Here is a 24,129-nt window from a genome sequence, read left to right on the forward strand (position 1 = left end):
CCGAAATCTAACATGTTCATCAAATCCCAAATCAAATTTAAGCTATCATGCATAATAGGATTAATGAAATCTTTTATGAATTTATTTGAAAACCAAAGTTCGCTCACATTTGTTATTACTAAAACAAATTCAATTAACCAAGATAAAAATGCAAATTTCATAAATCATTTTAAGGAAGAAGGGTCCACTCACAGAGATAGCCTTAGTTTCGATCCTCCGCCGGATCATCACGAGCCACTGCCGTCTCACCTAAAAATAAAACAATAAAACATAAGATTAGTCTCGACTCAACGACGTTTAGAGAGTGTATAAAACATAAGCGTCCCACCCGACTCTCGCTTAAACAACAATTAATAACTTACTCTTCTTAATCCATAAACATCCTCTCATTTCCCTGAAAACTTCCCGGCTCAACTCAACATCACCCACACTTCCAAAACCAGTCATAAACTTAAAAGGAACCTGCGTATGGCTTATCTCGATCAGGAAAATCGTTCTAGAGTGATTTCAGTATCAGCAAAGTCTCAAATTACAGTCTGAAACACTTTTCGGTTTCTCCAATCACTTCCAACCTACCCAAGATCAACAACCAACTCAACAATGACTCTAAATAATCCTACATTCAAGAGATGACAGTGGGTGTTTGAGACTACTGCGATTGCTGCCCAAAGTGGCGGCTCCAAGACCAAATTTAGCTAAAATACCATATTTCCTAAAATCTACTCATATTTTTCAATTCTAAACATCAATTGGGGTTCCTAGGGATGAAAATTTCTAAACAAAACAACAAGAATAATCCCCCAATCTGAAAACCCAAGCAATCCCAAAATGGCATCAAACCCCAGAATATACAAATTCTCAATTACTCGAAATTGAACAACATGAGTTTAGGGAAATGAAAGCCCAAAGTAAAAGGAAGATGACTCGCCAAAAATAGGGATGAAAGGGGCTGGGATTCGGCCGGAATCCGGCGAGCAGTGGCGGTGGGCTGGCTTCCTCTGGCCCTGTTTTCGCGCGTGTGGGGGCTAGGCTGCAAGGGGGTGGCTGCTGGAGGGTTCGGCGCCTGCGAGAAGGGCTCGCCGGTGGCCTGGGCAGGTCGGGTAATGGCCGGAATTGGCCGGGCTGTCGCATGCACAGGGTGAGTCGCGAGAGAGAGAGAGAGAGAGAGAGAGAGATATCAGGGGAGGGTGGCCGGCGCCTGGGGGGAAGCTCGCTGGAGCCAGATTCCGGCAAGGTGGCCGGCGATGGTGAGTGGGGGTGGTGGCTGGGTAATGGCGCAGAGGAGGGGATGCTGGCTGGGTAATGGCGCAGAGGAGAGAGGAAAACAGGGGGAGAGAGTGTGGGGGTGAGAGAAATAAAAGGGGAGAGAATGTTCTAGAGAGAGAGAGAAACTTCTAAAAAAAATCTGATTTTTAAACCCAATTTGTCCATTTTACGAAATTGCCCCTCGCTTCAAACGCCTATATCTTTCAAACTGTAACTCGGATCGACGCGTGCTACGTGTATATGAAATCGTGGGATCGAAACCTATCTAACAGACCCAAAGTCAAAATCGAAAGCCCATTTATTTTAAAAGTCAACTTTGGGTCAAGCCCCAAATTAAAACAAAACTAAAAATTTAAATCAAAACCCTTTTTATTTTCCAAATAAATTTCAAAATCTTTAAATACAATTCCATATGCCTTAAAAAAAATCTCTTAAAAATATAGTTAAATAAAAATTTAAATTTCTAGTAAAAATTTGGGTCGGGTCGTTACACCTCTTGCCATCCTTTCACGCTGATGACCACCGTACATGGCTGTGCGAAGACAGAGAAGCCGCGCCTTCTCCGACGATCTTCGACCGATTCTGGTGACATTTGGCGTCGACCCAGGTATCGATTTGGCTCCTCTTGACATGCTCTTCATGTCTGTGTACTTTGTTTGAGCCATTTGTGATTTGAATCCGATTTTCCTATTTTGCAGCCACAGCCACTGTAGCTCCACCTTGTGTGGCGGCGATTTGGATGGTTTTCTCGGTTGTTGTGCCTCTTCGAAAACTCCAGAAGTCTTTTACAAGGTCTGTCATTGTTTTTAATGTGTTTTGTGTGCTGTTCTAAGTCGGGCAGCCACCGTGTGTGGTGGCGGCCGCCCGTTTCGATCGTTTAGTGGCCGTTTGTGTTTCTGGATTTGTATTTGATTGGTTGTCTGGTCTTAACAGGTGCATGGGTTTGGGAAATCTTATTCCCGATGTTGTCATGCTATCGGATTGGAGATCCGAGCAAAGACACCAAGAAGGGCATTTTGGTCTTTTTATGTAGTTGCATTGTGAGTCAAATTAGATAGTTGAATTATTGCTTTGTATGCGTGTATGCATTTGTTTGCTAGGAATTGGTTTGGTTAGGACTTGGTAAAGTCTAGGCTTGAATCTTTAAGAATGGAAATGAGGATGATTATGCATTGAGGTTATTAATTAGGATGTGAAGGTTGATGTTGAGGTTAATAGTTGACGTTTAGGCATTTGAATCACCGAATTGATTTATTATTATTGGTGGGATTTGATGTGAATATGAGAAATTTTGATTATCTTGATGCTTAGATCATTGGTGAATGAAATATTATGTGATTGGATATTTATTATTTATGTTTTGATGTTATATGGATTATTTATTGAGTATGAAAATTGAGGAAATTATTGAGGTTAGTTAATTAAGTCTTTTCACTCATATAAGCTCTAGTGAGCTTACCGGGTTGTTTGTTTGAATGACCCAGTATACCATGAATATGGTGTAGTGTGGTTGATGTTTTGCAGGTTAAGTAGGCTGAGGAGGCAGTGAGACCCACTTTGATTTGTTTAAACGTTTTTATACAGAGGTTTTATATAAATGTTTTATTTGAAAGAAATGTATTTATTTATGTTTATGTGCATGACTCAAAAGAAAGAGAAAACAGATTTAAATGTTTGGTGTTTTAGTGTGTTTATGGGCCCGAGGTTCGGGGCGTTACACGTAGACTTTAGTATATGTGGTGATGGTTGGATGTGTCATTTTGTGGATATTCTAGAACTTATATCAATTAATTAAAATGCTGCCATGCCCATATTTTGTAAAAGGGAATGGTGAATTTAGAAAATGCATGCCTAAGTGCCTAACAGTTTTTGTAAAGGGTAGTTTTAAGTGATGCCTAGCCTATCTTAGATATATTTGAAGGAAGGGGTTAGAGATGATGAGGTCTCCCCCTAATTTTTGTGATATGTAGATAACTTTTGGGTCCTTTGAAATATATGACAATTGATGAAATATAATGGATTGTTGAAATATATGAAATGGATTGTTTAGCACTTATCTATTCAGGTTAATTGACCACTAAATAATATGCAGTATATGGTTCAATGGTGTTAACCAATTATATTAGTTTTCAGAAAATAAATCCGATATCAAAACAGGTGTACATTACATAACACTAAATTCGAAATATATAAGATCAGTTCTTCTATAAAAACTGAAATGGTATAGAGTTTAGATATCAGTTTTGAGAAAATAAACTGATACCAATCATGACTTCAAAATCAGTTCCACAATTAAAACACATATAATAGGTTTCTACGATATCAGTTCTTAGAACCAATACCAATGTCTATGAGAATATTAATACTAGTTTCATAATTCAAACACATATAATTCAACTCTAAGATATTCATTATTAGAAAAAATATTTATGTCTATGGAAATATTTATACCAGTTCTACAATTCAAACCCATATAATTTATTTTTAAGATATCAGTTCTTAAAACTATAACGATAAAATATATTATAAATATATCAGTTATTGCATTTTTATCCATCCGAGAAGGAAAAACTGACTAAATAAATGTCGAATTTACAAAAGAAACTGATTTAAAAACATATATAGATATTAGTTCAAAACTGATATGTAATCCCATGAGAATAGATATCACGTCATCCAATATCGAATTTTAGGGGGTTAAGATATCGATAAATTACTGATATGTATGAGCTTTTTTGTGGTAGTGTTTAACCATTCCTCATGGGATCGACCTCGTTGTTGTAAAATTTTATTTACTTGCAAATATACGAGCCTTATAGTATACTAACGAGATCAAACCTCAAGAAGTGATAAAAAAACAATACACTAAACTTAAACTTAAGTTAATTTAAAACTAACCTAGTTTGAAAATTTTGTTAGTTTGTGAGGCAACTTGCAACTAAAATATAAAGCAAATAAAGTAGATAAGAGGAGAATAAAGTAAATAAAGGGACAAGAATTTAAATATTAAATCTAGAGAGGAAAATAACAACTTTTTGATTTTGGAAGTTAAACAATGGTATAAGAACCAAGGTTAGGGTTCCACACCACTATGAACATATTAAGTGAGATTTTTAATAATTTCCCAAAAAGGAGGGCACCCAAGAGTCATTTGATGCCCTCTTACAAAGATAAATATGATTTAAGCACAAAAATTTAAGATTTATATGGTAGATCTTGATTTTTCTTAGAAAATACAAATTTTAAGCAGCTCAAGTGAAGCAAAAACTAAGGAACAACTAGAGTTCAAAAAAGGTTTGTGTTTAAAAGATTAACCACAAAGCTAAAATATGGAAAGAGGATTTAACTACCCATAATATATGACATTATAGGTGAAAGATGGTCTCTTTCTCATTTTAATATCAAGATCTAGAGCTTGAAGGATCTAAACAAGGGAAAAATTAACATAAAAGCCTCACTTAATAATATTCATGGTGGTGCTTCCTCCTTACCAAGGTAAGAGGGTTTAGTGATCACCTATGAGCTTAGAACTTAAATAAAAATAAAAAAAGAAATAAACAAGCATGTAATTTAAAGAACACGAAAATAAATAACACTACTAACCATAAAGTAAAGAACTACATAAAATTAAAGATATAAAATAAATAAAAAACTAGGAGAAGAGAGAAGAGAGACATAAATTAAAATTTCATTAAATAAAAGTGCAAGAAAACTACATTCCTATTCTCTTTCATACATCATAGCCAAAAGGCTTGAAAGAGAAATCCTAGGAGAATACTAGAAAGAGACAAAAAATTAAAATGTAAAGAAAAAGATATGGTAAAGGGGCTGAATGCTTCTTTATATAGGCAAAGCTTAAGGTAGAAAATATCATAAGGGAGACATGTGGCAGCATATGTAAGGCTGAGAGGATAGTTGGTGACAGCTATTTGAGATATATTTGAGATACAGATCAGCATAAGAGGGCGCTGGAGATATTTGAAAGCAGTTGGAGGATAGAACACGTGTCGCAGGCTGATTGGCTTTGAGGAGATTAATCAAAAGAAGCTGCAGGCGTAAAGGAGAGAGTCTTCAATGGGGCATGCCCCATACAAGATTTAGTCGGTGTAAAGGAAAGAAGCTGATGGAGATTGCCACGTGTCACTTGCTAAGTGGAGGGGAGGATGATTAATCAATATCAATTTGCTCATTAACCGGCGGCTTGTCTTGTGAGCTCGACTCACATGGGAGAGCGTGAGAGAGAGAGAGAGAGAGAAGAAAAAGGGAGCGGCTCAAGGCTTGACGGCTTGGAAGTGTGGCTTGGCTCGGTTTGGCTCATTTAGGACAGCATGAGAGAGAGGAAGGCTGAGAAGAGAAAAGGTGGAAAGCTGGGGAGGGAAAAAGAAGTGCCACGTGTCGTCGTCCGAGTGGATGATGGGTTGATTAATCAAAACAAATGGCTGGAAGCTTGCTGGGCTGCTGTGAGTGTTAACACGTGGAAGAGAGAGGGGCAGGCTGGGAGGAAGGAAATCACGTGGAAGCTTCCTCTTCCTAGTGACTCTTCGCCTCCCAAAGAAATGGGCCAGGCCTTGGGCTTCAGTCTTCATTCTTTTTCTTTCCTCTTGCAATGGGCCTGGTGCATGAATTTGGGCTTCTTGTTTTCTTCTTTCTATTATTTGAGCTTTTAACTTCACAAACTGACAGGACTGCCCCCGGATTCCACCCTGAAACCCGGAGAGGTCCTGTGGGATCCAAAATCAAGGAAAATCCTACCGAAAATTCGGCAGAACCTCCCCTGAAAATGGACTAACCCAAAAATTATAAACCTGTAAAAACACTTCTAAAAACTTCAACCACCTCTACCACAACCAAAAAGTTCTTATTCACCAAGGCACATGATAATCAGAGCAAAACTAAACTTCCATTACAAAATAAAAGTTAACTCCACAACTTAAGGGAAATGACGCTGAAGAGCTGAAAGTTCTGCCTCGACGTGGTACGGCCCAACCTCAGCGATCGATAACACCTGTGGGGAAAATGTTATAAACAAAATAAAGAAAACGTGAGATAACTCTCCGTGAGTGGACAAAAATAAAGAAACAAAACATTAAGTTATTCATCCTTTCAAATTCCTTTTAAATCAAATCTCCACTAAGACCTTACGTCACTCTTTGAAATCCCCCAGTTTTGAAACCAACTTACGATCTTTAAGAAAGTCATAAAACCATTTAAACTCCAGAAATTTAAATAAATCAAAATATAACTTTTCAATAACAACTTTTTAAATTAAAAAGTCATAAAAACATTGTCCAGAAATCTTGATAAAACTCATAAGGAAATTCTCAATCAAACTCATATTTTGTAACGACCCGACCCAAATTTCCACTCGAAATTTAAATTTTTATTTTAACTATGGTTTTAAAGTTTTTTTTTAGGATGTTGAATTTTATTTTAAAGATTTTGGGATTTATTTGGAAAATAAAATGGGTTTTGACTTAATTTTTTTTAAATTTGGGGTTGACCCAAAGTTGACTTTCAAAATAAATGTGCCTTCGATTTTGACTTTGGGTCGGTTCGATAGGCTTCGAGCCCACGATTTCATAGACACGTAGCACGCATCGATCAGAGTTACGGTTTAAGAAATATGGGCATTTGAAGCGAGGGGCATATGTGTAATTTTTACTTAAATAGTTTTTAAAACCCAAATCTCATCTTTCTCTCTCTCAGCTGATTTTGCCTCTCTCTCTCCCCGATTACACTGTCTCTCTCTCTCTCTCGAACTTTCTTCACCGCGCACACACCCCCTTCCCAGCCACCATCGCCGGCCAGCCACCGCCGACCTCGACCTCCGGCGGGCACCCCGACGCCGACCACCTCCTGAGTTCTCTCTCTCTCTCTCTCGACTTCTCTCTCTCTCCCTCGCAGACTCTCATCTCTCTCTTCCCCTCTGTGCGCACGACACCACAACCGGAGGACAGCCTCCGGCCATTTTCCCGGCGGCACGAGACCACCGTCGTGACCCCTGTGAGCCGGCCGTTCTCTTCTGTGCTTTCCCTCGCCGGCCCGCCACCCCTGTGCGTAGGAAATCGCCGGAGAGAGCTAGTCGCGCTGTCGGTTTCTCTTGCCGATTCCGGCCACCTTCGAGCTCCGATCGAGAAATTGGTTAGTGGGTTTTCCTCCTCTCTTCATGGGCTTCCAAACCCATATAGTATGGTTTATCAATTTTGAGCATTTGTGATTTTGAAAATTTGGGGTTTAGGACCTATTTCGGGTTCCCTTGGATTTCAGAATTTAGAGTTTTTTTTTGAAGTGCTTTTGGACAAATTCCACCCCTAGGAACCTTTAATTATTGAGTAGAATTGGAAATTTAGAGAAACTTTGAGAAATTATGATTTTTGGTGTTGAAACCGCCACTTTAAGCGGCGACGGTGGTGGTTCGGACCACTCAACCGTCAATTCCTTTGAATAACATGAATTTAAGATTCAAATTAGGTTGATTATTGATTTTGGTTGGTTGGAAATTATTTGAGTTGACGAAACTTGAATTTAAACGACATTTGGACGAATTCTGTTTGAGATATACTATATATGAGTTTATTTGAGTTGAATTGTTGAACAAAAAAATTTAAGCATTGTTGGATGTTGATCCGGGAAGGATTTATTTGAGATTCGAGTTTATGTGATTTATGAGAAATTTAGGAATTTACCTTTGGTAATAGAAAGGTTGAACAAAGTGTCCAGATTCACACACGCACGTTAATTTTATGGCGGAGCGATCCTAATTTCATGTGTTATTATATTCTTCTCTAGGCAATAACCCTAAGAACAGAGACGATCCAGCGAAAGATCAAAGCTAGACATCCTCAATTGTGAGTGGACTTTGTTTATTAGACGTTTTATGAAGTTTCATGATTTAAATTCTTACTTGTTGCCTTGAGCCTTATTTAGATTTGTTGAATAATGAGTTTTGAAGTACCTAATTGAGATCTATTTTTATGCGGAAGATAATATTTTAAATTTGGTTTTAGCGTCAACCATTGGAAGTTTTATATGGATTCATAAGGTATCTTTATCCTTGAGACGTGTTTGGAATGAGATAAATCTTGAACGGTCAGAAATCATGTTTTGTTGGATATTAAAATGATGAGAAATTAAACTGTCCTAGTAGTATACTCTTTTAATAGGTATATATTGCTCTGCACTCGCTTAGAGATGACTCTGCGGTGTATGACCAGCATTTGCTCTGCACTGGCCTAGTTGGCGGTGTATGACCAGCATAGTACATTTGCTCTGCACTTGCCTAGTCGGCAGTGTATGACCAGCACAACATATTGCTCTGCACTCGCCTAGAGATGACTCGGCGGTGTATGACCAGCATTTGCTCTGCACTGGCTTAGTCGGCGGTGTATGACCAGCATCATAAGCTCTGCGTGCATGTATGACCAGCATCATAAGCTCTGCGTGCACGTATGACCAGCAGTTCCCCGGGTACTAGTACAAGGTGGTTTTATGCAGTCCTTGAGATCTTACTTTGATTGAGTTTTAAGTTGTGAGATTTCATTATTTGATTTTTAGTATTCTTATTTAAGGTTTTAAGTATAGAAATAAATTTACAAAGGGTTTTACACCATTAAATTTGTTTATGTCCACTCATTGGGTTTCCTCTCACGCTTTGTTATATTATTTTAAATTTCTCCCAGGCAAGGAGCGGTCGCGCCAATCACATCGAGGCATTTACGTTCACCTCCTTACTCGGACCTTGTAGGCGCCATTTTAAATTTTGTAAAAATTTATTATAATAGAATAGAGGCTCTGATAACCACTTTAAATATTAAGTTGGGTTCTCTGTGAAATTGTTGGGTCTGAGACCCTTTTTGGTTGTGGTAGAGGTGGCTGATATCTTAGAAGTGTTTTTAACAGGTTTTGAAATTTCTGGGTTAGTCCATTTTCAAGGGAGGTTCTGCCGAATTTTCGGTAGGATTTTCCTTGAAATTGTATCCCGCAGGATCCCTCCGGATTTCATAGACACGTAGCACGCATCGATCCGAGTTACGGTTTAAGAAATATGGGCGTTTGAAGCGAGGGGCATATGTGTAATTTTTACTTAAATAGTTTTTAAAACCCAAATCTCATCTCTCTCTCTCTCTCAGCTGATTTTGCCTCTCTCTCTCCCCGATTACACTGTCTCTCTCTCTCTCTCTCTCGAACTTTCTTCACCGCGCACACACCCCCTTCCCAGCCACCATCGCCGGCCAGCCACCGCTGACCTCGACCTCCGGCGGGCACCCGACGCCGACCACCTCCTGAGTTCTCTCTTTCTCTCTCCCGACCTCTCTCTCTCTCCCTCGCAGACTCTCATCTCTCTCTTCCCCTCTGTGCGCGCGACACCACAATCGGAGGACAGCCTCCGGCCATTTTCCCGGCGGCACGAGACCACCGTCGTGACCCCTGTGAGCCGGCCGTTCTCTTCTGTGATTTCCCTCGCCGGCCCGCCACCCCTGTGTGTAGGAAATCACCGGAGAGAGCTAGTCGTGCCGTCGGTTTCTCTTGCCGATTTCGGCCACCTTCGAGCTCCGATCGAGAAATTGGTTAGTGGGTTTTCCTCCTCTCTTCATGGGCTTCCAAACCCATATAGTATGGTTTATCAATTTTGAGCATTTGTGATTTTGAAAATTTGGGGTTTAGAACCCATTTCGGGTTCCCTTGGATTTTAGAATTTAGAGTTTGTTTTTTAAGTGTTTTTGGACAAATTCCACCCCTAGGAACCTTTAATTATTGAGTAGAATTGGAAATTTAGATAAACTTTGAGAAATTATGATTTTTGGTGTTGAAACCGCCACTTTAAGCGGCGACGGTAGTGGTTCGGACCACCCAACCGTCAATTCCTTTGAATAACATGAATTTGAGATTCAAATTAGGTTGATTACTGATTTTGGTTAGTTGGAAATTATTTGAGTTGATGAAACTTCAATTTAAACGACATTTGGACGAACTCTGTTTGAGATATACTATATATGAGTTTATTTGAGTTGAATTGTTGAACAAAAAAATTTAAGCGTTGTTGGATGTTGATCCGGGAAGGATTTATTTGAGATTCGAGTTTATGTGATTTATGAGAAATTTAGGAATTTACCTTTGGTAATAGAAAGGTTGAACAAAGTGTCCAGATTCACACATCCACGTTAATTTTATGGCGGAGCGATCCTAATTTCATGTGTTATTATATTCTTCTCTAGGCAATAACCCTAAGAACAGAGACGATCCAGCGAAAGATCAAAGCTAGACATCCTCAATTGTGAGTGGACTTTGTTTATTAGACGTTTTATGAAGTTTCATGATTTAAATTCTTACTTGTTGCCTTAAGCCTTATTTAGATTTGTTGAATAATGAGTTTTGAAGTACCTAATTGAGATCTATTTTTATGCGGAAGATAATATTTTAAATTTGGTTTTAGCGTCAACCATTGGAAGTTTTATATGGATTCATAAGGTATCTTTATCCTTGAGACGTGTTTGGAATGAGATAAATCTTGAACGGTCAGAAATCATGTTTTGTTGGATATTAAAATGATGAGAAATTAAACTGTCCTAGTAGTATACTCTTTTAATAGGTATATATTGCTCTGCACTCGCTTAGAGATGACTCTGCGGTGTATGACCAACATTTGCTTTGCACTGGCCTAGTTGGCGGTGTATGACCAGCATAGTACATTTGCTTTGCACTTGCCTAGTCGGCAGTGTATGACCAGCACAGCATATTGCTCTGCACTCGCCTAGAGATGACTCGGCGGTGTATGACCAGCATTTGCTCTGCGCTGGCTTAGTCGGCGGTGTATGACCAGCATCATAAGCTCTGCGTGCATGTATGACCAGCATCATAAGCTCTGCGTGCACATATGACCAGCAGTTCCCGGGGTACTAGTACAAGGTGGTTTTATGCAGTCCTTGAGATCTTACTTTGATTGAGTTTTAAGTTATGAGATTTCATTATTTGATTTTTAGTATTCTTATTTAAGGTTTTAAGTATATAAATAAATTTACAAAGGGTTTTATACCATTAAATTTGTTTATGTCCACTTACTGGGTTTCCTCTCACGCTTTGTTATATTATTTTAAATTTCCCCCAGGCAAGGAGCGGTCGCGCCAATCACATCTAGGCATTTACGTTCACCTCCTTACTCGGACCTTGTAGGCGCCATTTTAAATTTTGTAAAAATTTCTTGTAATAGAATAGAGGCTCTGATAACCACTTTAAATATTAAGTTGGGTTCTCTGTGAAATTGTTGGGTCTGAGACCCTTTTTGGTTGTGGTAGAGGTGGCTGATATCTTAGAAGTGTTTTTTAACAGGTTTTGAAATTTCTGGGTTAGTCCATTTTCAAGGGAGGTTCTGCCGAATTTTCGGTAGGATTTTCCTTGAAATTGTATCCCGCAGGATCCCTCTGGGTTTCAGGGTGGAATCCGAGGGCGGTCCTGTCATATTTAATAACTCCTGTAAATAATAATAAAATCCCACCATGCTTATACCCTGAAATAACCTGGCCATACACCCGTGTGGAATTACAGGCAGGCAATATCCTGGCTATACACACGCGTGGAGTAAAATCCAACACGTGCAGGCAATATCCTGGCCATACACACTTGTGGAGTAAAATCCATCACGTGCAGGCAATCCTGGTCGTACGTGCACGCAGAGCGGCTCCCAAAGGGCGAAGCATCCCGACACATGGCCCAAAGCCTATATGTGTGCCGTGATGGGTCCCAAAGACCTATCCAATCCGATAATTTGGAGGGTACTGCAAGGATGGTTTGAAAACCATTTTTTTTTAACCCAAATAATAGATCCTTTTTCCACCGAAAATAAATATCATGGTACTTTCCCAAAAGAAGCTTTAAATCCATAAGCCAACATACGAAATTCGAATCAAATTCAATATACAGAGATCAAAATAATACATTTCAACAAAACCGAAATATTAAATGAACCTTGTATATAAAATGCGAAACCAAATTTCCTTTTCCAAAGCCCAACAACTCACTAAAACTAACATGTAAATATATGGTTTAAAAACTTATTTATGAACACATTTGAAATTTGAAATTCATCGCCATTGATCAAATCCCAAATCAAATCAAGATATTATGCATAATAGAATTAATTTATGAGATGTGCAAAACAATTCGGAAAACAAAAGTCCACTCACAGTTTAACCGATCAATGTCTAATCCTTTCCGGAAATACGTTCCCATTTCACGATCCCTTCTTGTTCGTCACTAGAAATAGCCAAAAGACGAGGCTCCATCCACCAAGTAATTATCTAAACCACCTTGTTAATTCGATTCCAAGTTCGGCAACTGACCAATCACATAATCGAGCTTCCCAAACATCCTTTCTCACGTCTGATAACCACCATGACACGGCTTAAGGTTTCCTTAATAGATCGGCCACGAATTGTTGTCCTTAGGATATGCATACTCCAAAACACAACGGAGCCTGGATTTTGTCTCTAAGAGTCCCGGGGAGGCTGAATAGCAAGAGAAACCACCCAATTCGACGGGGGCAGCGGCGGCACAACCTAGAGGATAAATTTTCGTAACTGGGTCGACGGCCAAATCTCGCCGGAAATGCTGGAATTGACGGCGGAAGCCGGCGGCTGACTTGGACTTCCCGAGCTCATTGCTTCGTTGTGGAACATCATCGGAGCAGGAGGACACCACAGATGAACTCGCCGTGGTGAGACGAACAAGACCCAATGGGTCCGGCCACCCAAATCTCGCCGGGACAGTCAGATCGACGGTGAGGCTCCAATCGGGTCTAGGCTGGGTTTCGGGTTTTCGGGGCTTTTCTGGGTTGAACGGGGACCGGGGGTAGAGAGAGGAGAGGGCGGCGATGGCGGGGAGCCAAAGCCAGACACCAGCCGCCGCCGGACGCACCCTCACGCGCCGGTGGCAGGGGCGGCAAGAGAGGGAGACGCGCACGCGCGAGAGAGAGAGAGAGAGAGAGAGAGAGAGAGAGAGAGAGAGAGAGAGAGAGAGAGAGAGAGAGAGAGAGAGAGAGAGAGAGATAAAGAGAGAGAGAAACGGGGAGAGAGGTGAGATAGTGAGAAATCTGACTTTTGGGTATTTAAAACCCACCTTTGTAAATTTACAAAATTACCCCTCGCTTCAAACGCCTATAACTCTCAGACTGTAACTCCGATTGACGCGTGCTTCATGTCTACGAACTCGTGGACTCGAGACCTATTCAACGGGCCCAAGGTCAAAATCAAAAACTCATTTATTTTAAAAGTCAACTTTGGGTCAAGCCCAGTTTAAAACAAAAATTAAAAACTAAACCAAAACCCTTTTTATTTTCCAAATGAATCCCAAAATTCTTGAAGTAAGTTATCAAAATGTTTAAAATAAATATTTGAAAAAAAATTTCCGAGGTCTTTCACATTTCGTTTCCTTATAAAATCTCTTAAAATGAACAAAGTAGAATAAAAATTTTAAATTTCTGAGAAATTTGGGTCGGGTTGTTACAACCTTCCCCCCTTACAAAAATTTCGTCCTCGAAATTTAGTATAAACATAAAAGATAGGTGACTCTCAAATTCAAAATCTTCTATCAAGTTTTGAAGCCGATTCCTCCAATGTATGATCCAACCGAGAGACTTGACCAAAGTTAATCTCTCCTTATATGTAGTGTCTTGCTTTTCTGATCCAAACAAATTCGAGGTGGATTGTCGCTATGTCGATATCCAGAGGTGAGCCACAAGCTCCTGTCTTAAAATTATGGTGATGACGTGCCTTAAAATTCGTTAGGTGATCCATAAAAATTTCATCATTGTACAGCGGAAGTATACGTCACGAATAGGTAACGAGAGAGCGTCTTCGATCATGTCCATAAAGAAAATCAAGATGAGACGTCAAGATCGTTATCAGTGCATGATCGTGTATTATGCTGTCTGACCACAACAATATACAATCGAAGTGTTTGCTAAATTACTTGAGTTGCCCGCGAGTCCTCAACTTGCATGACTCATAACTGTAGTCCATAATTCTGTTTTCATATCCGAAGAAAACCCGAAATCTTGCCCAAACTATTTCAATTCATATCGATCTCGCTAATCTCCTTTCTAACAACACGTCAGAGTGATCAGTCTAAGTCTCATCATGCTTCCGTTGCGCTACTCTAATTGACTTGTAAGCTCTAACAATATCCAATGCTATTAAAGATAAAATCCGATGACAACCTCGAGCATCGTTATTGTGATTTCATCCATTTGAGTAATCATTAACCTCCAATCGTGAAAGTTTAGTGGGTTACTAAAATTTTCGGGTTCGCCCCTGACCTAATTCACCACTTCACATGCTACTGACAAACAATGTACTTCTTCTCTCTTTTTCTTTTATCAACACCACTAGCATCCATTACCTTAGGGCTGTCACTTTCCAGATGCTTACTACCTCCCAATTTTTATTATTGTTCCTCACCTACGGTCGTGTCACCTTACTCAGTTCCCTTAATTTTCCTCCACATATACAATCCAATCCGTAGACATCTATCCTTGTTTATCTTTACTATAATTCATCAATTCTCAACTCCAAATCACAAGTTCCATTCCATAACGAGGCCTGACATCAATCCAACATAACCTATACATTTATCAATTCTTTGGACATTTATCCTCAACACGAGACACCAAGCTTTCCTTCCATCACATGATACTTAAGTCTCCAAAATGGTAAAACTCTTCCTTACTATCCATCAAGTCATCATCAACTCTAACTTTTAAAAGGTTAGAATCACAGAAGTTCAGTCCATTCTTAATTTAATCATTGCTCAGTACGCTATCGACGTGTGATGAGTTTCCTTTATGTTCATTTTCAATATTTACGTGATTTCGTCACCGTTCATACACGTGTAAGTTTCTAACGTCTCTTGTCAATCCTCTTGTAAGGGCATGTCCCTCTACATAACTTCCTTACTTATCATCAATGAACTTCAAAAATAAAATCAAACTTATAGATCTCTTAACCATTTTTATAGTATCCTTATTCCAATATATAAACATAGTACACTTAACTCTTATCCTTTATTTCAAGTGCCATGCCGTTAGCACACTTTAGCACCCTCCAACACATATCACATTACTTCAATCCTTTGAACATACTACTTAATCACAAGTCACGAAGCCTTTCTTTCATTCACATCTAATTCTCAATAACTCCCTTGCTCTTACTTCACACTTAGCTTAAGATCCATTCTAATTCCAAATGAAATTTCCCTTGAGAATTTATATTCTCTTGTAATAACTAGACACACACTTTCTTACTCCCTCAACCGTAACGATACAAAAGAATTTATATTTCATCAACTTCCCTTGAGTTTAATCGTGTTACCTCCTCAATATTTAATCCCACTGTGTCAAATCAAAAAACTTTCAACCAGATCACTATTTATAGGATTAAAACTTGATTGCTCGAATTGAGTTCATAACGTCTTACTGAAGCTTTTAAATTGTGTTTGTCGAAGAGTACAATCACAACCATCAAGTATTTTCTACCGTCTCAATTCCCCCTTTACTGATTATCTAACAGTCCTCGAGTGTAGGAATCAAGACTATCACTAATCACGTTGTTCATATGATTAATCGTCTGGGCATAACGACAAGTCACACAAGGCCTAACACCATGCGGTTTGGGCCTAGACCCAAAAGACTAAGCCCTTCCTGGGCTCCTAGCCCATGATCTACTAGGCTCCGGCCTCCTAGGCCACGACCTTCTAGGCTCCGGCCTCATAGGCTCCGGCCTCCCAAGCTCAAGCCTCCTGGGCCCCCGACCCGTGTCAACTCACTCGGATCCTCAAGACTGGAGACACGTGGCGCTCGTACAGTGCAAGTCACCACAAAGGACACGTGTCGTCACCGGATTGGTTGACACTCTTCCAAAGGTACTATAAAAGAGGTACCTTCTTGTCACAAAAGGACAACTGAAATCATTATTATACTATTCACTCACTCTGCTCTTAGATCTCTCTAAACACTGACTTGAGCGTCGGAGGAGCTTTGGCCGGCACCACACCGGTGCCCTTCCCGCTCACTTTTGTGTACTTGCGCAGGGTGCTTTGGATATCGTTCTATCTCATTCATCACCAGTCGGACCCAGCTATCCGTTCCTGCCCCACTTCGACGTGTCATCCACTCAGTGGCGGGCCAACGGGCCTACGTGGTTCGACTCGACGTTGACTGCTCTACCATTTTTGGGCATCAACAGTTTGGCGCCGTCTGTGGGAAACTTACAACTTTTCCCCATTGAATTCTCTACCCTCAGTTGAGGTGCAAAAACCTTCCGAGCTTCCGAGCTTCCTAGCTTCCGAGCTTCCGAGCTTCCGAGCTCCCGAGCTTCCGAGCTTCCTAGCTTCCGAGCTTCCAAGCTTCCGAGCTTCCTAGCTTCCAGGCTTCCTAGCTTCCGAACTTCCGACCCTCACAGTGTCTGACGGAGGTCCTATCCTCGACCAAGTCGACAACACCCCGCTGGTTGACAAGCGAGGTAAGAAGACTGCCGAATCTGATCAGGAGGAGTACATCCAGCGATTGGAGGCTCAGCTCCAACGAACCCATGAGCAGCTCGACCTCCAAAAAGGCGCAACACAGCTTTATGAGCGACTCCTCCGCGACAGGGAAGAACATACCACTCCCCGGGGTGGTGAGAAGAGGAACCCCCATGGCAGGGACGAACACACCACTCTCCGGAGTGGTGAGATGAGGGATCCCCCCCGAAGGGACCAAAATGTTCCCCGCCAATTGGATGTAGGGCAAGGTAGCCATCAACCCCTAGGTTTCCAAAAGAGACGTATCCACCCGGTCGCCCGGGCTCGATCGGGCGAGCATCCCACCCGCTCTGAAGAGTTCCACATTTATCGGGACTGTCGTCATCTGCTCGACGACAACCGCTCTCGGCGAGAAGAGCAGCGAACGAACCGGGGCGAATCCAACCCGCGTCCCCGAGACTTGGAGGAGGAGCAGGGGCGATCCAACCCGCGCCCCCGAGACTTGGAGGAGGAGCAGGCTCCCCGTCCCAAGCGACGACGGGGAGAAGAGCAGGTCCTCTCGGCTGGGCGCCGCGCAGAAAGTGACACTTTCATAAGTGAACAAGTCGCTGACTCCGGTAACAGCGGCTCTCTTCCACCAGACCAGCTCCAACAACTTCTCATGGACATCAGTGAGCGCCTGAGAAGAGTGGAGAGAGGAAGTCGTGGTGGGCACCCATCTTTAGAAACAAGGGAACTGCCTGGACCTTTCACAGCTCGCATCTTATCTACTCCTCCGGTTGGCGACGTCCGACCTCCCAAAATCACTCCATACACAGGGAAGGAAGACCCATATGACCACCTCATGAGTTTCCGATCTGCTCTGGAATCTAAAGGTGCTGATGACATTACGAAGTGTCGAATCTTCCCTTCCACCCTCTCTGGCAGTGCAAGGGACTGGTTCTACCAACTTCCTCCGGGCTCGGTTGATTGCTTCAACGAGCTCCGAGAGCTCTTCCTAGGCCAGTATATCATCCAGACCGATAGAATCTACACCACGGATGACCTGACTCGAGTCCGACAGGGCAGCAGGGAATCCCTCTGGGAATACATTACTCGATTTCAGCTAGAGCGATCTCGGTGTCGCGACTGTGATGAGAAGGTAGCCTTTGCTGCCTTCAAGGGTGGTCTCCTAGAGGGGGACTTCTTGTTTGAACTCAACCGCCGCAATCCGCGCACCTACAAAGAACTCATGCAAGAGGCCATTGCCTATGCTACTGCTGAATTCAAAACATATGGGAAGAAGCCGCCCACCATGGATCGCCCAAGTACCGACCAGGCCATCATAGTGCCACCCCAGCCCAAGCCCTACTCGGGTAACCAGTATGGGGGGTCCGGGAAAAAGTTCAATAAGTTCACCAAGAAACAACTTGGTGATGGTAGAGGTGGAGGACAACGTAGGGAAGAAACTTATCAGACATCCTACGCCTCCAGGTTCAAAGTCTATACAATTCTCACTGTTACTTATACAGAATTGTATCCTCAGATCAAGGACATACTTCCCAAGCTCCCGCCCCGCCCACCACAAACACGGTACCGGGCCAACAAGAACTTCTTTTGCCTTTATCATAATGACCATGGCCATGACACCGAGGCATGCAGAGCCTTTAAGGAGGCAATAGAAACTTTGGTACAGGAAGGAAAGTTGGATGGTTTTATAGACAAGGAGGCCACCGAGAAGGCCAAGACCGAAGGACAACGAAGGGGCGGGTCAATACCATCTGTGGGGGCCCGACCCTCGCTGGCAACTCCAACAGGGCTAGGAAGGAGTACGCCCGAAGTGCTCAGCAATGCTCTGGCGTTATGGCTGTAGACCTCCACCGTGGCAAAAAGACTCCTAAGCTCGGGTGGTCGCCCATTTCCTTTGCTGAGGAAGAGGAACGCGATTTAATCTTTCCACACGATGACCCTTTGGTCATTGAGGCCACCATCGCTAATTTCGACGTGGCACGGATCCTTGTCGATTGTGGTAGCTCCGTCAACATCCTCTTCGCCTCCGCCTTCACAGCTCTTGGGATTGACCAGGAGAGGCTTGACCGGTCGGTCGCTCCTTTACTTAGCTTTTCGGGCGATATGGTCACCCCTCTTGGCGGGATCTACCTTCCACTCACCCTTGGGAGGTATCCTTCGTCCGCTACCACAACCACTCAGTTTTTGGTGGTCGACTGCCCCACAGCGTACAACGTTATCCTGGGACGACCAGCCCTTAACCAACTGAAGGTTATGATTTCCACTCACTTGCTTTTGATCAAGTTCCCGACCCCGTGTGGCACGGGGGTAGTCAAAGGCAACCAGGTGTCAGCCAGGTCCTGCTATACGACTTCCGTCAAGAAGAAGAAAGAGGCCATGCCCTCTATGGCTGTTTCTGTCTCCCCCACCTGCCCTACCCCGGATCCTCCCGAAGATCCTCGTGATTCATCTTTCAGAACCATCGCCCAACCAGATGACAGTCATGTGGAAGAAGTTCTCATCTCACCTGCCTACCCGGACCGCAAGGTACGGGTCGGAATTCAGCTCAGTATTGCCCTCCGAGACGACCTCATCAACTTCCTTCGTGCCAATGCTGAAGTCTTTGCCTGGTCCTATGATGACATGCCTGGGATCTCTCCGGAGGTGATCTCCCATCGCCTAAGTCTTAATCCGCGGCACCGCCCCGTCCGCCAAAAGCGCAGGCAGTACAAGCCCGAAATCTATGCTGCTATGAAGGAAGAAGTCGACAAGTTACAGAAAATTGGTTTCATCCGCGAGGTTTCCTACCCGGATTGGCTGGCCAATGTTGTGATGGTCAAAAAATCAAATGGCAAGTGGCGGATGTGCGTCGACTTCACTGACCTCAACAAGGCCTGCCCCAAGGATAGTTTTCCTCTTTCTCGAATTGACCAACTGGTTGATGCCACAGCAGGCCATGCACTCCTTAGCTTCATGGACGCCTACTCCGGCTATAATCAAATCCTTATGCACAGCTCCGACCAGGACAATACGGCCTTCATTACTGACAGGGCCTATATTGTTACAAAGTCATGCCTTTCGGACTCAAAAATGCCGGGGCCACCTACCAGCGTTTGGTCAACTCCATTTTTTCAGAATACATTGGTAAGTCCATGGAGGTCTATGTGGACGACATGCTTGTCAAGAGTGTCCGGGCGGAGGACCACGTCCACAAACTTTCTGAGATGTTTTCTGTGCTCAAGAAGTACCAAATGCGCCTGAACCCTGCCAAGTGCACGTTCGGCGTATTTTCGGGAAAATTCCTTGGCTTCATGGTGAGCCAAAGAGGGATCGAGGCCAACCCTGAGAAAATCAAAGCCTTGATCGATATGCAATCTCCCAGGACTCAGAAGGAAGTGCAGAGCCTGACGGGCAGGGTCGCCGCCTTGACACGATTCATATCCAAGGCCACCGACCGCTGCGCTCCATTCTTCAAAACCCTTAAGGCTCGGACAAAATACATTGACTGGACCCCGGAGTGTGAGAAGGCTTTCCAAGATCTAAAAGAGTACATGGGCAAATCACCTCTACTTTCTAAACCCGAGCCAGGGGAAGAGCTACTCCTCTACTTGTCTGTTTCCCTGACAGCCACCAACTTAGTCCTAATTCGACTTGAGGATAGGGTTGAGCACCCGGTGTACTATACCAGCAAGGCCCTGCAAGATGCTGAGACCAGGTATCCAGAGATAGAAAAATTAGCCCTTGCCTTGGTCACATCAGCCCGGCGCCTCCGCCCATACTTCCAAGCTCATCCTATCGTGGTTCTCACCAATCAACCACTTAGGCAAGTATTGCAGCGGCCTGAGGTCTCTGGCCGACTTATCAAATGGTCCATTGAGTTGAGCGAATTTGACATTTCCTACCGCCCACGGCCCGCAATCAAGGGACAAGCCATTGCAGACTTCATTTCAGAGTCTACATTCCTACCCGAGGCTGAGCCCTCCTCCGCCATTGTGTCGACCACCGATCCACCAACTTCTTCTACTCCGGCAATCAGGCCGGATCGCCCAATCTGGTCTTTATATGTTGATGGGTCTTCTAATCAACAGGGCAGTGGAGCCGGACTTGTTTTGATCGCCCCTGACCAGACCACCATTGAGTATGCTCTTCGATTCGGCTTCCAGGCATCCAACAATGAGGCTGAATATGAGGCCCTCATTGCCAGCTTATCTTTGGCACTACATATGGACGTTGAGCAACTCCGAATCTACAGCGATTCTCAACTTGTGGTGAACCAGGTCACGCAGGAATACCAGACCAAGGGTGAGCGCATGGCCGCCTACTTCACCAAAGTTCAAAGCCTACTCAATCAATTCTCAGCATACCAGCTCATCCAAATCCCTAGGGCGGACAATGAGAGGGCGGATGCCCTAGCTCGCCTTGCCTCGGCAGTCGACCATGAAGCTGGGAGGTCTGTCCCAGTTGAGTTCTTACCTCAGCGCAGCATTGATGTTATGGAAGTCTGCCAATCTGCGCAACAAGCTAGTTGGATGGACCCTCTCCTTGCATTTCTTAAGCATGGGAACCCACCCGCGGACAAGGCTGAGGCTCGGCGCCTTCGCCATAGAGCTTCCCGGTACACCATTATTAACGACAAGTTATACAAGCGGGGTTTCTCCCTGCCATACTTGCGCTGCCTCACCCCTGAACAAGGCGACTATATCCTCCGGAAGATCCATGAAGGGGTCTGTGGCAATCATGCAGGGGCCCACTCTTTAGCCCACAAGGCCATCCGCCAAGGCTATTATTGGCCGACCCTCCGCGCTGATGCAAGGAAGCTCACCCAGAAATGCATCAAGTGCCAAAAATTTGCCACTTTTCCGCACCAACCACCCGAGCCCCTAACTACCATGAACAGTCCTTGGCCCTTTGCCCAATGGGGCATTGACTTAATCGGACCAATGACCGAGGGGAAGGGCAAGGTCAAAATGGCAGTAGTCGCAGTGGACTACTTCACTAAGTGGGCAGAGGCCGAGCCCTTGGCAAAGGCAACCACCCAGACCATCAAGAGCTTTGTATGGAAGAACATAATTTGCCGCTTTGGTCTCCCTTACGCCATTATCACTGACAATGGCAAGCAGTTCGACAACAAAGAGTTCAAGTCATTTTGCTCCGCCTTCAACATCAAGGTTTTCTTTGCCTCTCCTGGTCATCCTCAGGCCAACGGGCAGGTCGAGGCAGTCAACAAGACCATTAAACATACCTTGAAGACCAAACTTGATGCAAATAAGGGAAAGTGGCCTGACCTCCTACCCGAAGTCTTATGGTCCTACCGGACGACTTGTCGATCCTCGACCGGGGAAACCTCCTTTTCTTTGGCCATTGCTTCTGAAGCCGTCATCCCAGTTGAGGTCGGGCTTGCCTCTTACCGCCTCGACACATTTCAGCCCGAGAACAATGCCGACCAGCTAGCCCTCAGTCTCGACTTAGCTGAAGAGCATCGGGCCCAGGCTGAGCTACACAAGTACGCCTACCAGCAACGGGCCACTTGATACTACAATTCTAAAGTTAAGCCTCGCCACTTTCGAGTGGGGGACTGGGTTCTGCGCAGCACTACCTTGGCCAAAACGGGTGCTCTAAAACCTAATTGAGAAGGACCGTATGAAGTCATTGAAGTCATCCGCCCAGGCACATACAGGCTCCGCGCCACAACTGGCAAGGAACTCGGCCACCCTTGGCACGCCGAGCACCTCCGCTACTTTTACAAGTAGACAAATGTTGTACCCCCCGGTGACTTTTTTCCAATTTTATCTATGTACGTTATCACTTTCAATAAATACAAGTCCTACCACGGACACGTTTTTCTTCATTTTTATTCAAAGTGTTAATTGGCTGTATGGACCCCCGGGCCATCAGACATCCGACCCTGCCCATATCCGCCCCATGCATTCAAGGGAAGCCAAGTACCATGCATTCAGGGTGCGGCTATGGCAAATGCATTCAAGGGAAACTCAGTACCATGCATTCATACAAGTCCTACCACGGACACGTTTTTCTTCATTTTTATTCAAAGTGTTAATTATCTGTCTGGGCCCTCGGGCCATCCGGCATCCGCCCCTACCTATATCCGCCCCATGCATTCAAGGGAAGCTAAGTACCATGCATTCAGGGCGCGGCTATGGCAAATGCATTCAAGGGAACCTAAGTACCATGCATTCAAGGGAAAATTATTATCATGCATTCAAGGGAAACTAAGTACCATGCATTCAGAGAAAAATAGATTTCATGCATCCTAGGGAAGCTAAGTACCGTGCATTCGAGAAAATTCTGCAATACCATGTATTAAAAGGAAGGGCATCCTACCCCATAACGGGTCGGACACCCTCCAAATCATCCAAATAACAATTAAGTACAAAACTTAATAATCAAAAGAGTTTGCAAGTTGGCACGGGCCACATCCGACCCGACCATACAACTCGAACCAAAATAGGGCAATGGTCCGCCCACCCTTGCACCCGGGCCATAAGTGCAACAGACGCCTATTTGGGATCCTCTCCCATACCACGCTCCCCAACTGGGGATGCTCTGTCCTCATGCTCTACCTCCTGGGCACCTTCCTCCGGGATGTCGCCAGGCACTTCGTTGCCAGGCTCTTCGTTGCCAGCCCCTAGCAGACCACGCACGCGGTCCCAGTCAAAGTCAGGGCACATCTCCTCGAGCTCAAATTTGCAATCGCCAAAGCCCATGGCATAGCCGCTGTTATACTCATTGTCCAACTCCTGCCTAGCCTGGTCCGCCTCTTGCTTGGCTTGGCTCAGCTCCTGCCCGCTTTGCTCCAATTTCTGCCTAGCCTGGTCTGCCTCCTTCCTGGCCTGCAGCAGCTCGGCCTGCAACGCCTGGTTCTGGGCAACCAGGGTACCGACCTTCTCCTCGGCTGAGAGCGCTCTGTCTGCCAGGTCGAGTGCCACGAAAATGTTATCACAAGCTATAAAGTTTAAACTTTGGACATCTCATCATAATATACCACTTTCCCTTACCTGGGACTGCTCAGTAAAGGCCCGCTGCAAAATAGATAGCGGCTCAACACCATCGCCAATCACCCGGTCATCCCTTCCTTTCTTCAGGGATCCTCCGAAGTCTGTCACTGCCTGCTGTGCCAGACGATCCTCCTCTGGGACCGGATCAGACGCAGTGGCTGCCCTCTTGCCCTCTCTCCCGGGCTCGGCCACCTCTACTCCCGTCTTCCTTTTCCTCACGGGAGAAGCCGCCTTCGGAACCTGGGTGTTGGTAGACCCACTATGCCTCATACCCCCGGGCACCGTTGCACCTCTACTTGCATTCCCCTGGGACGAGCCACCCCCGGCCAACAGCGCCCCCATCATCATC

The 24,129-nt window shown here is 44.0% G+C and overlaps 1 protein-coding gene across 1 annotated transcript; it reads left to right on the forward strand.

The window, feature by feature from the left end:
- Positions 1-1,794: 1,794 nt before the first annotated feature.
- On the forward strand, positions 1,795-22,295 carry LOC147283504 (uncharacterized). Its single transcript, XM_086243948.1, has 6 exons — positions 1,795-1,873; positions 1,965-2,058; positions 2,200-2,285; positions 16,716-18,584; positions 18,629-19,908; positions 19,950-22,295. The coding sequence occupies exons 1-6, from the start codon at positions 1,795-1,797 to the stop codon at positions 22,293-22,295; spliced, it is 5,754 nt and encodes a 1,917-aa protein (XP_086100074.1).
- Positions 22,296-24,129: the final 1,834 nt, after the last annotated feature.

This window comes from Dryas octopetala, chromosome 5 (genome assembly GCF_963921425.1).
Source record: "Dryas octopetala chromosome 5, drDryOcto1.1, whole genome shotgun sequence".
NCBI lineage: Eukaryota > Viridiplantae > Streptophyta > Magnoliopsida > Rosales > Rosaceae > Dryas > Dryas octopetala.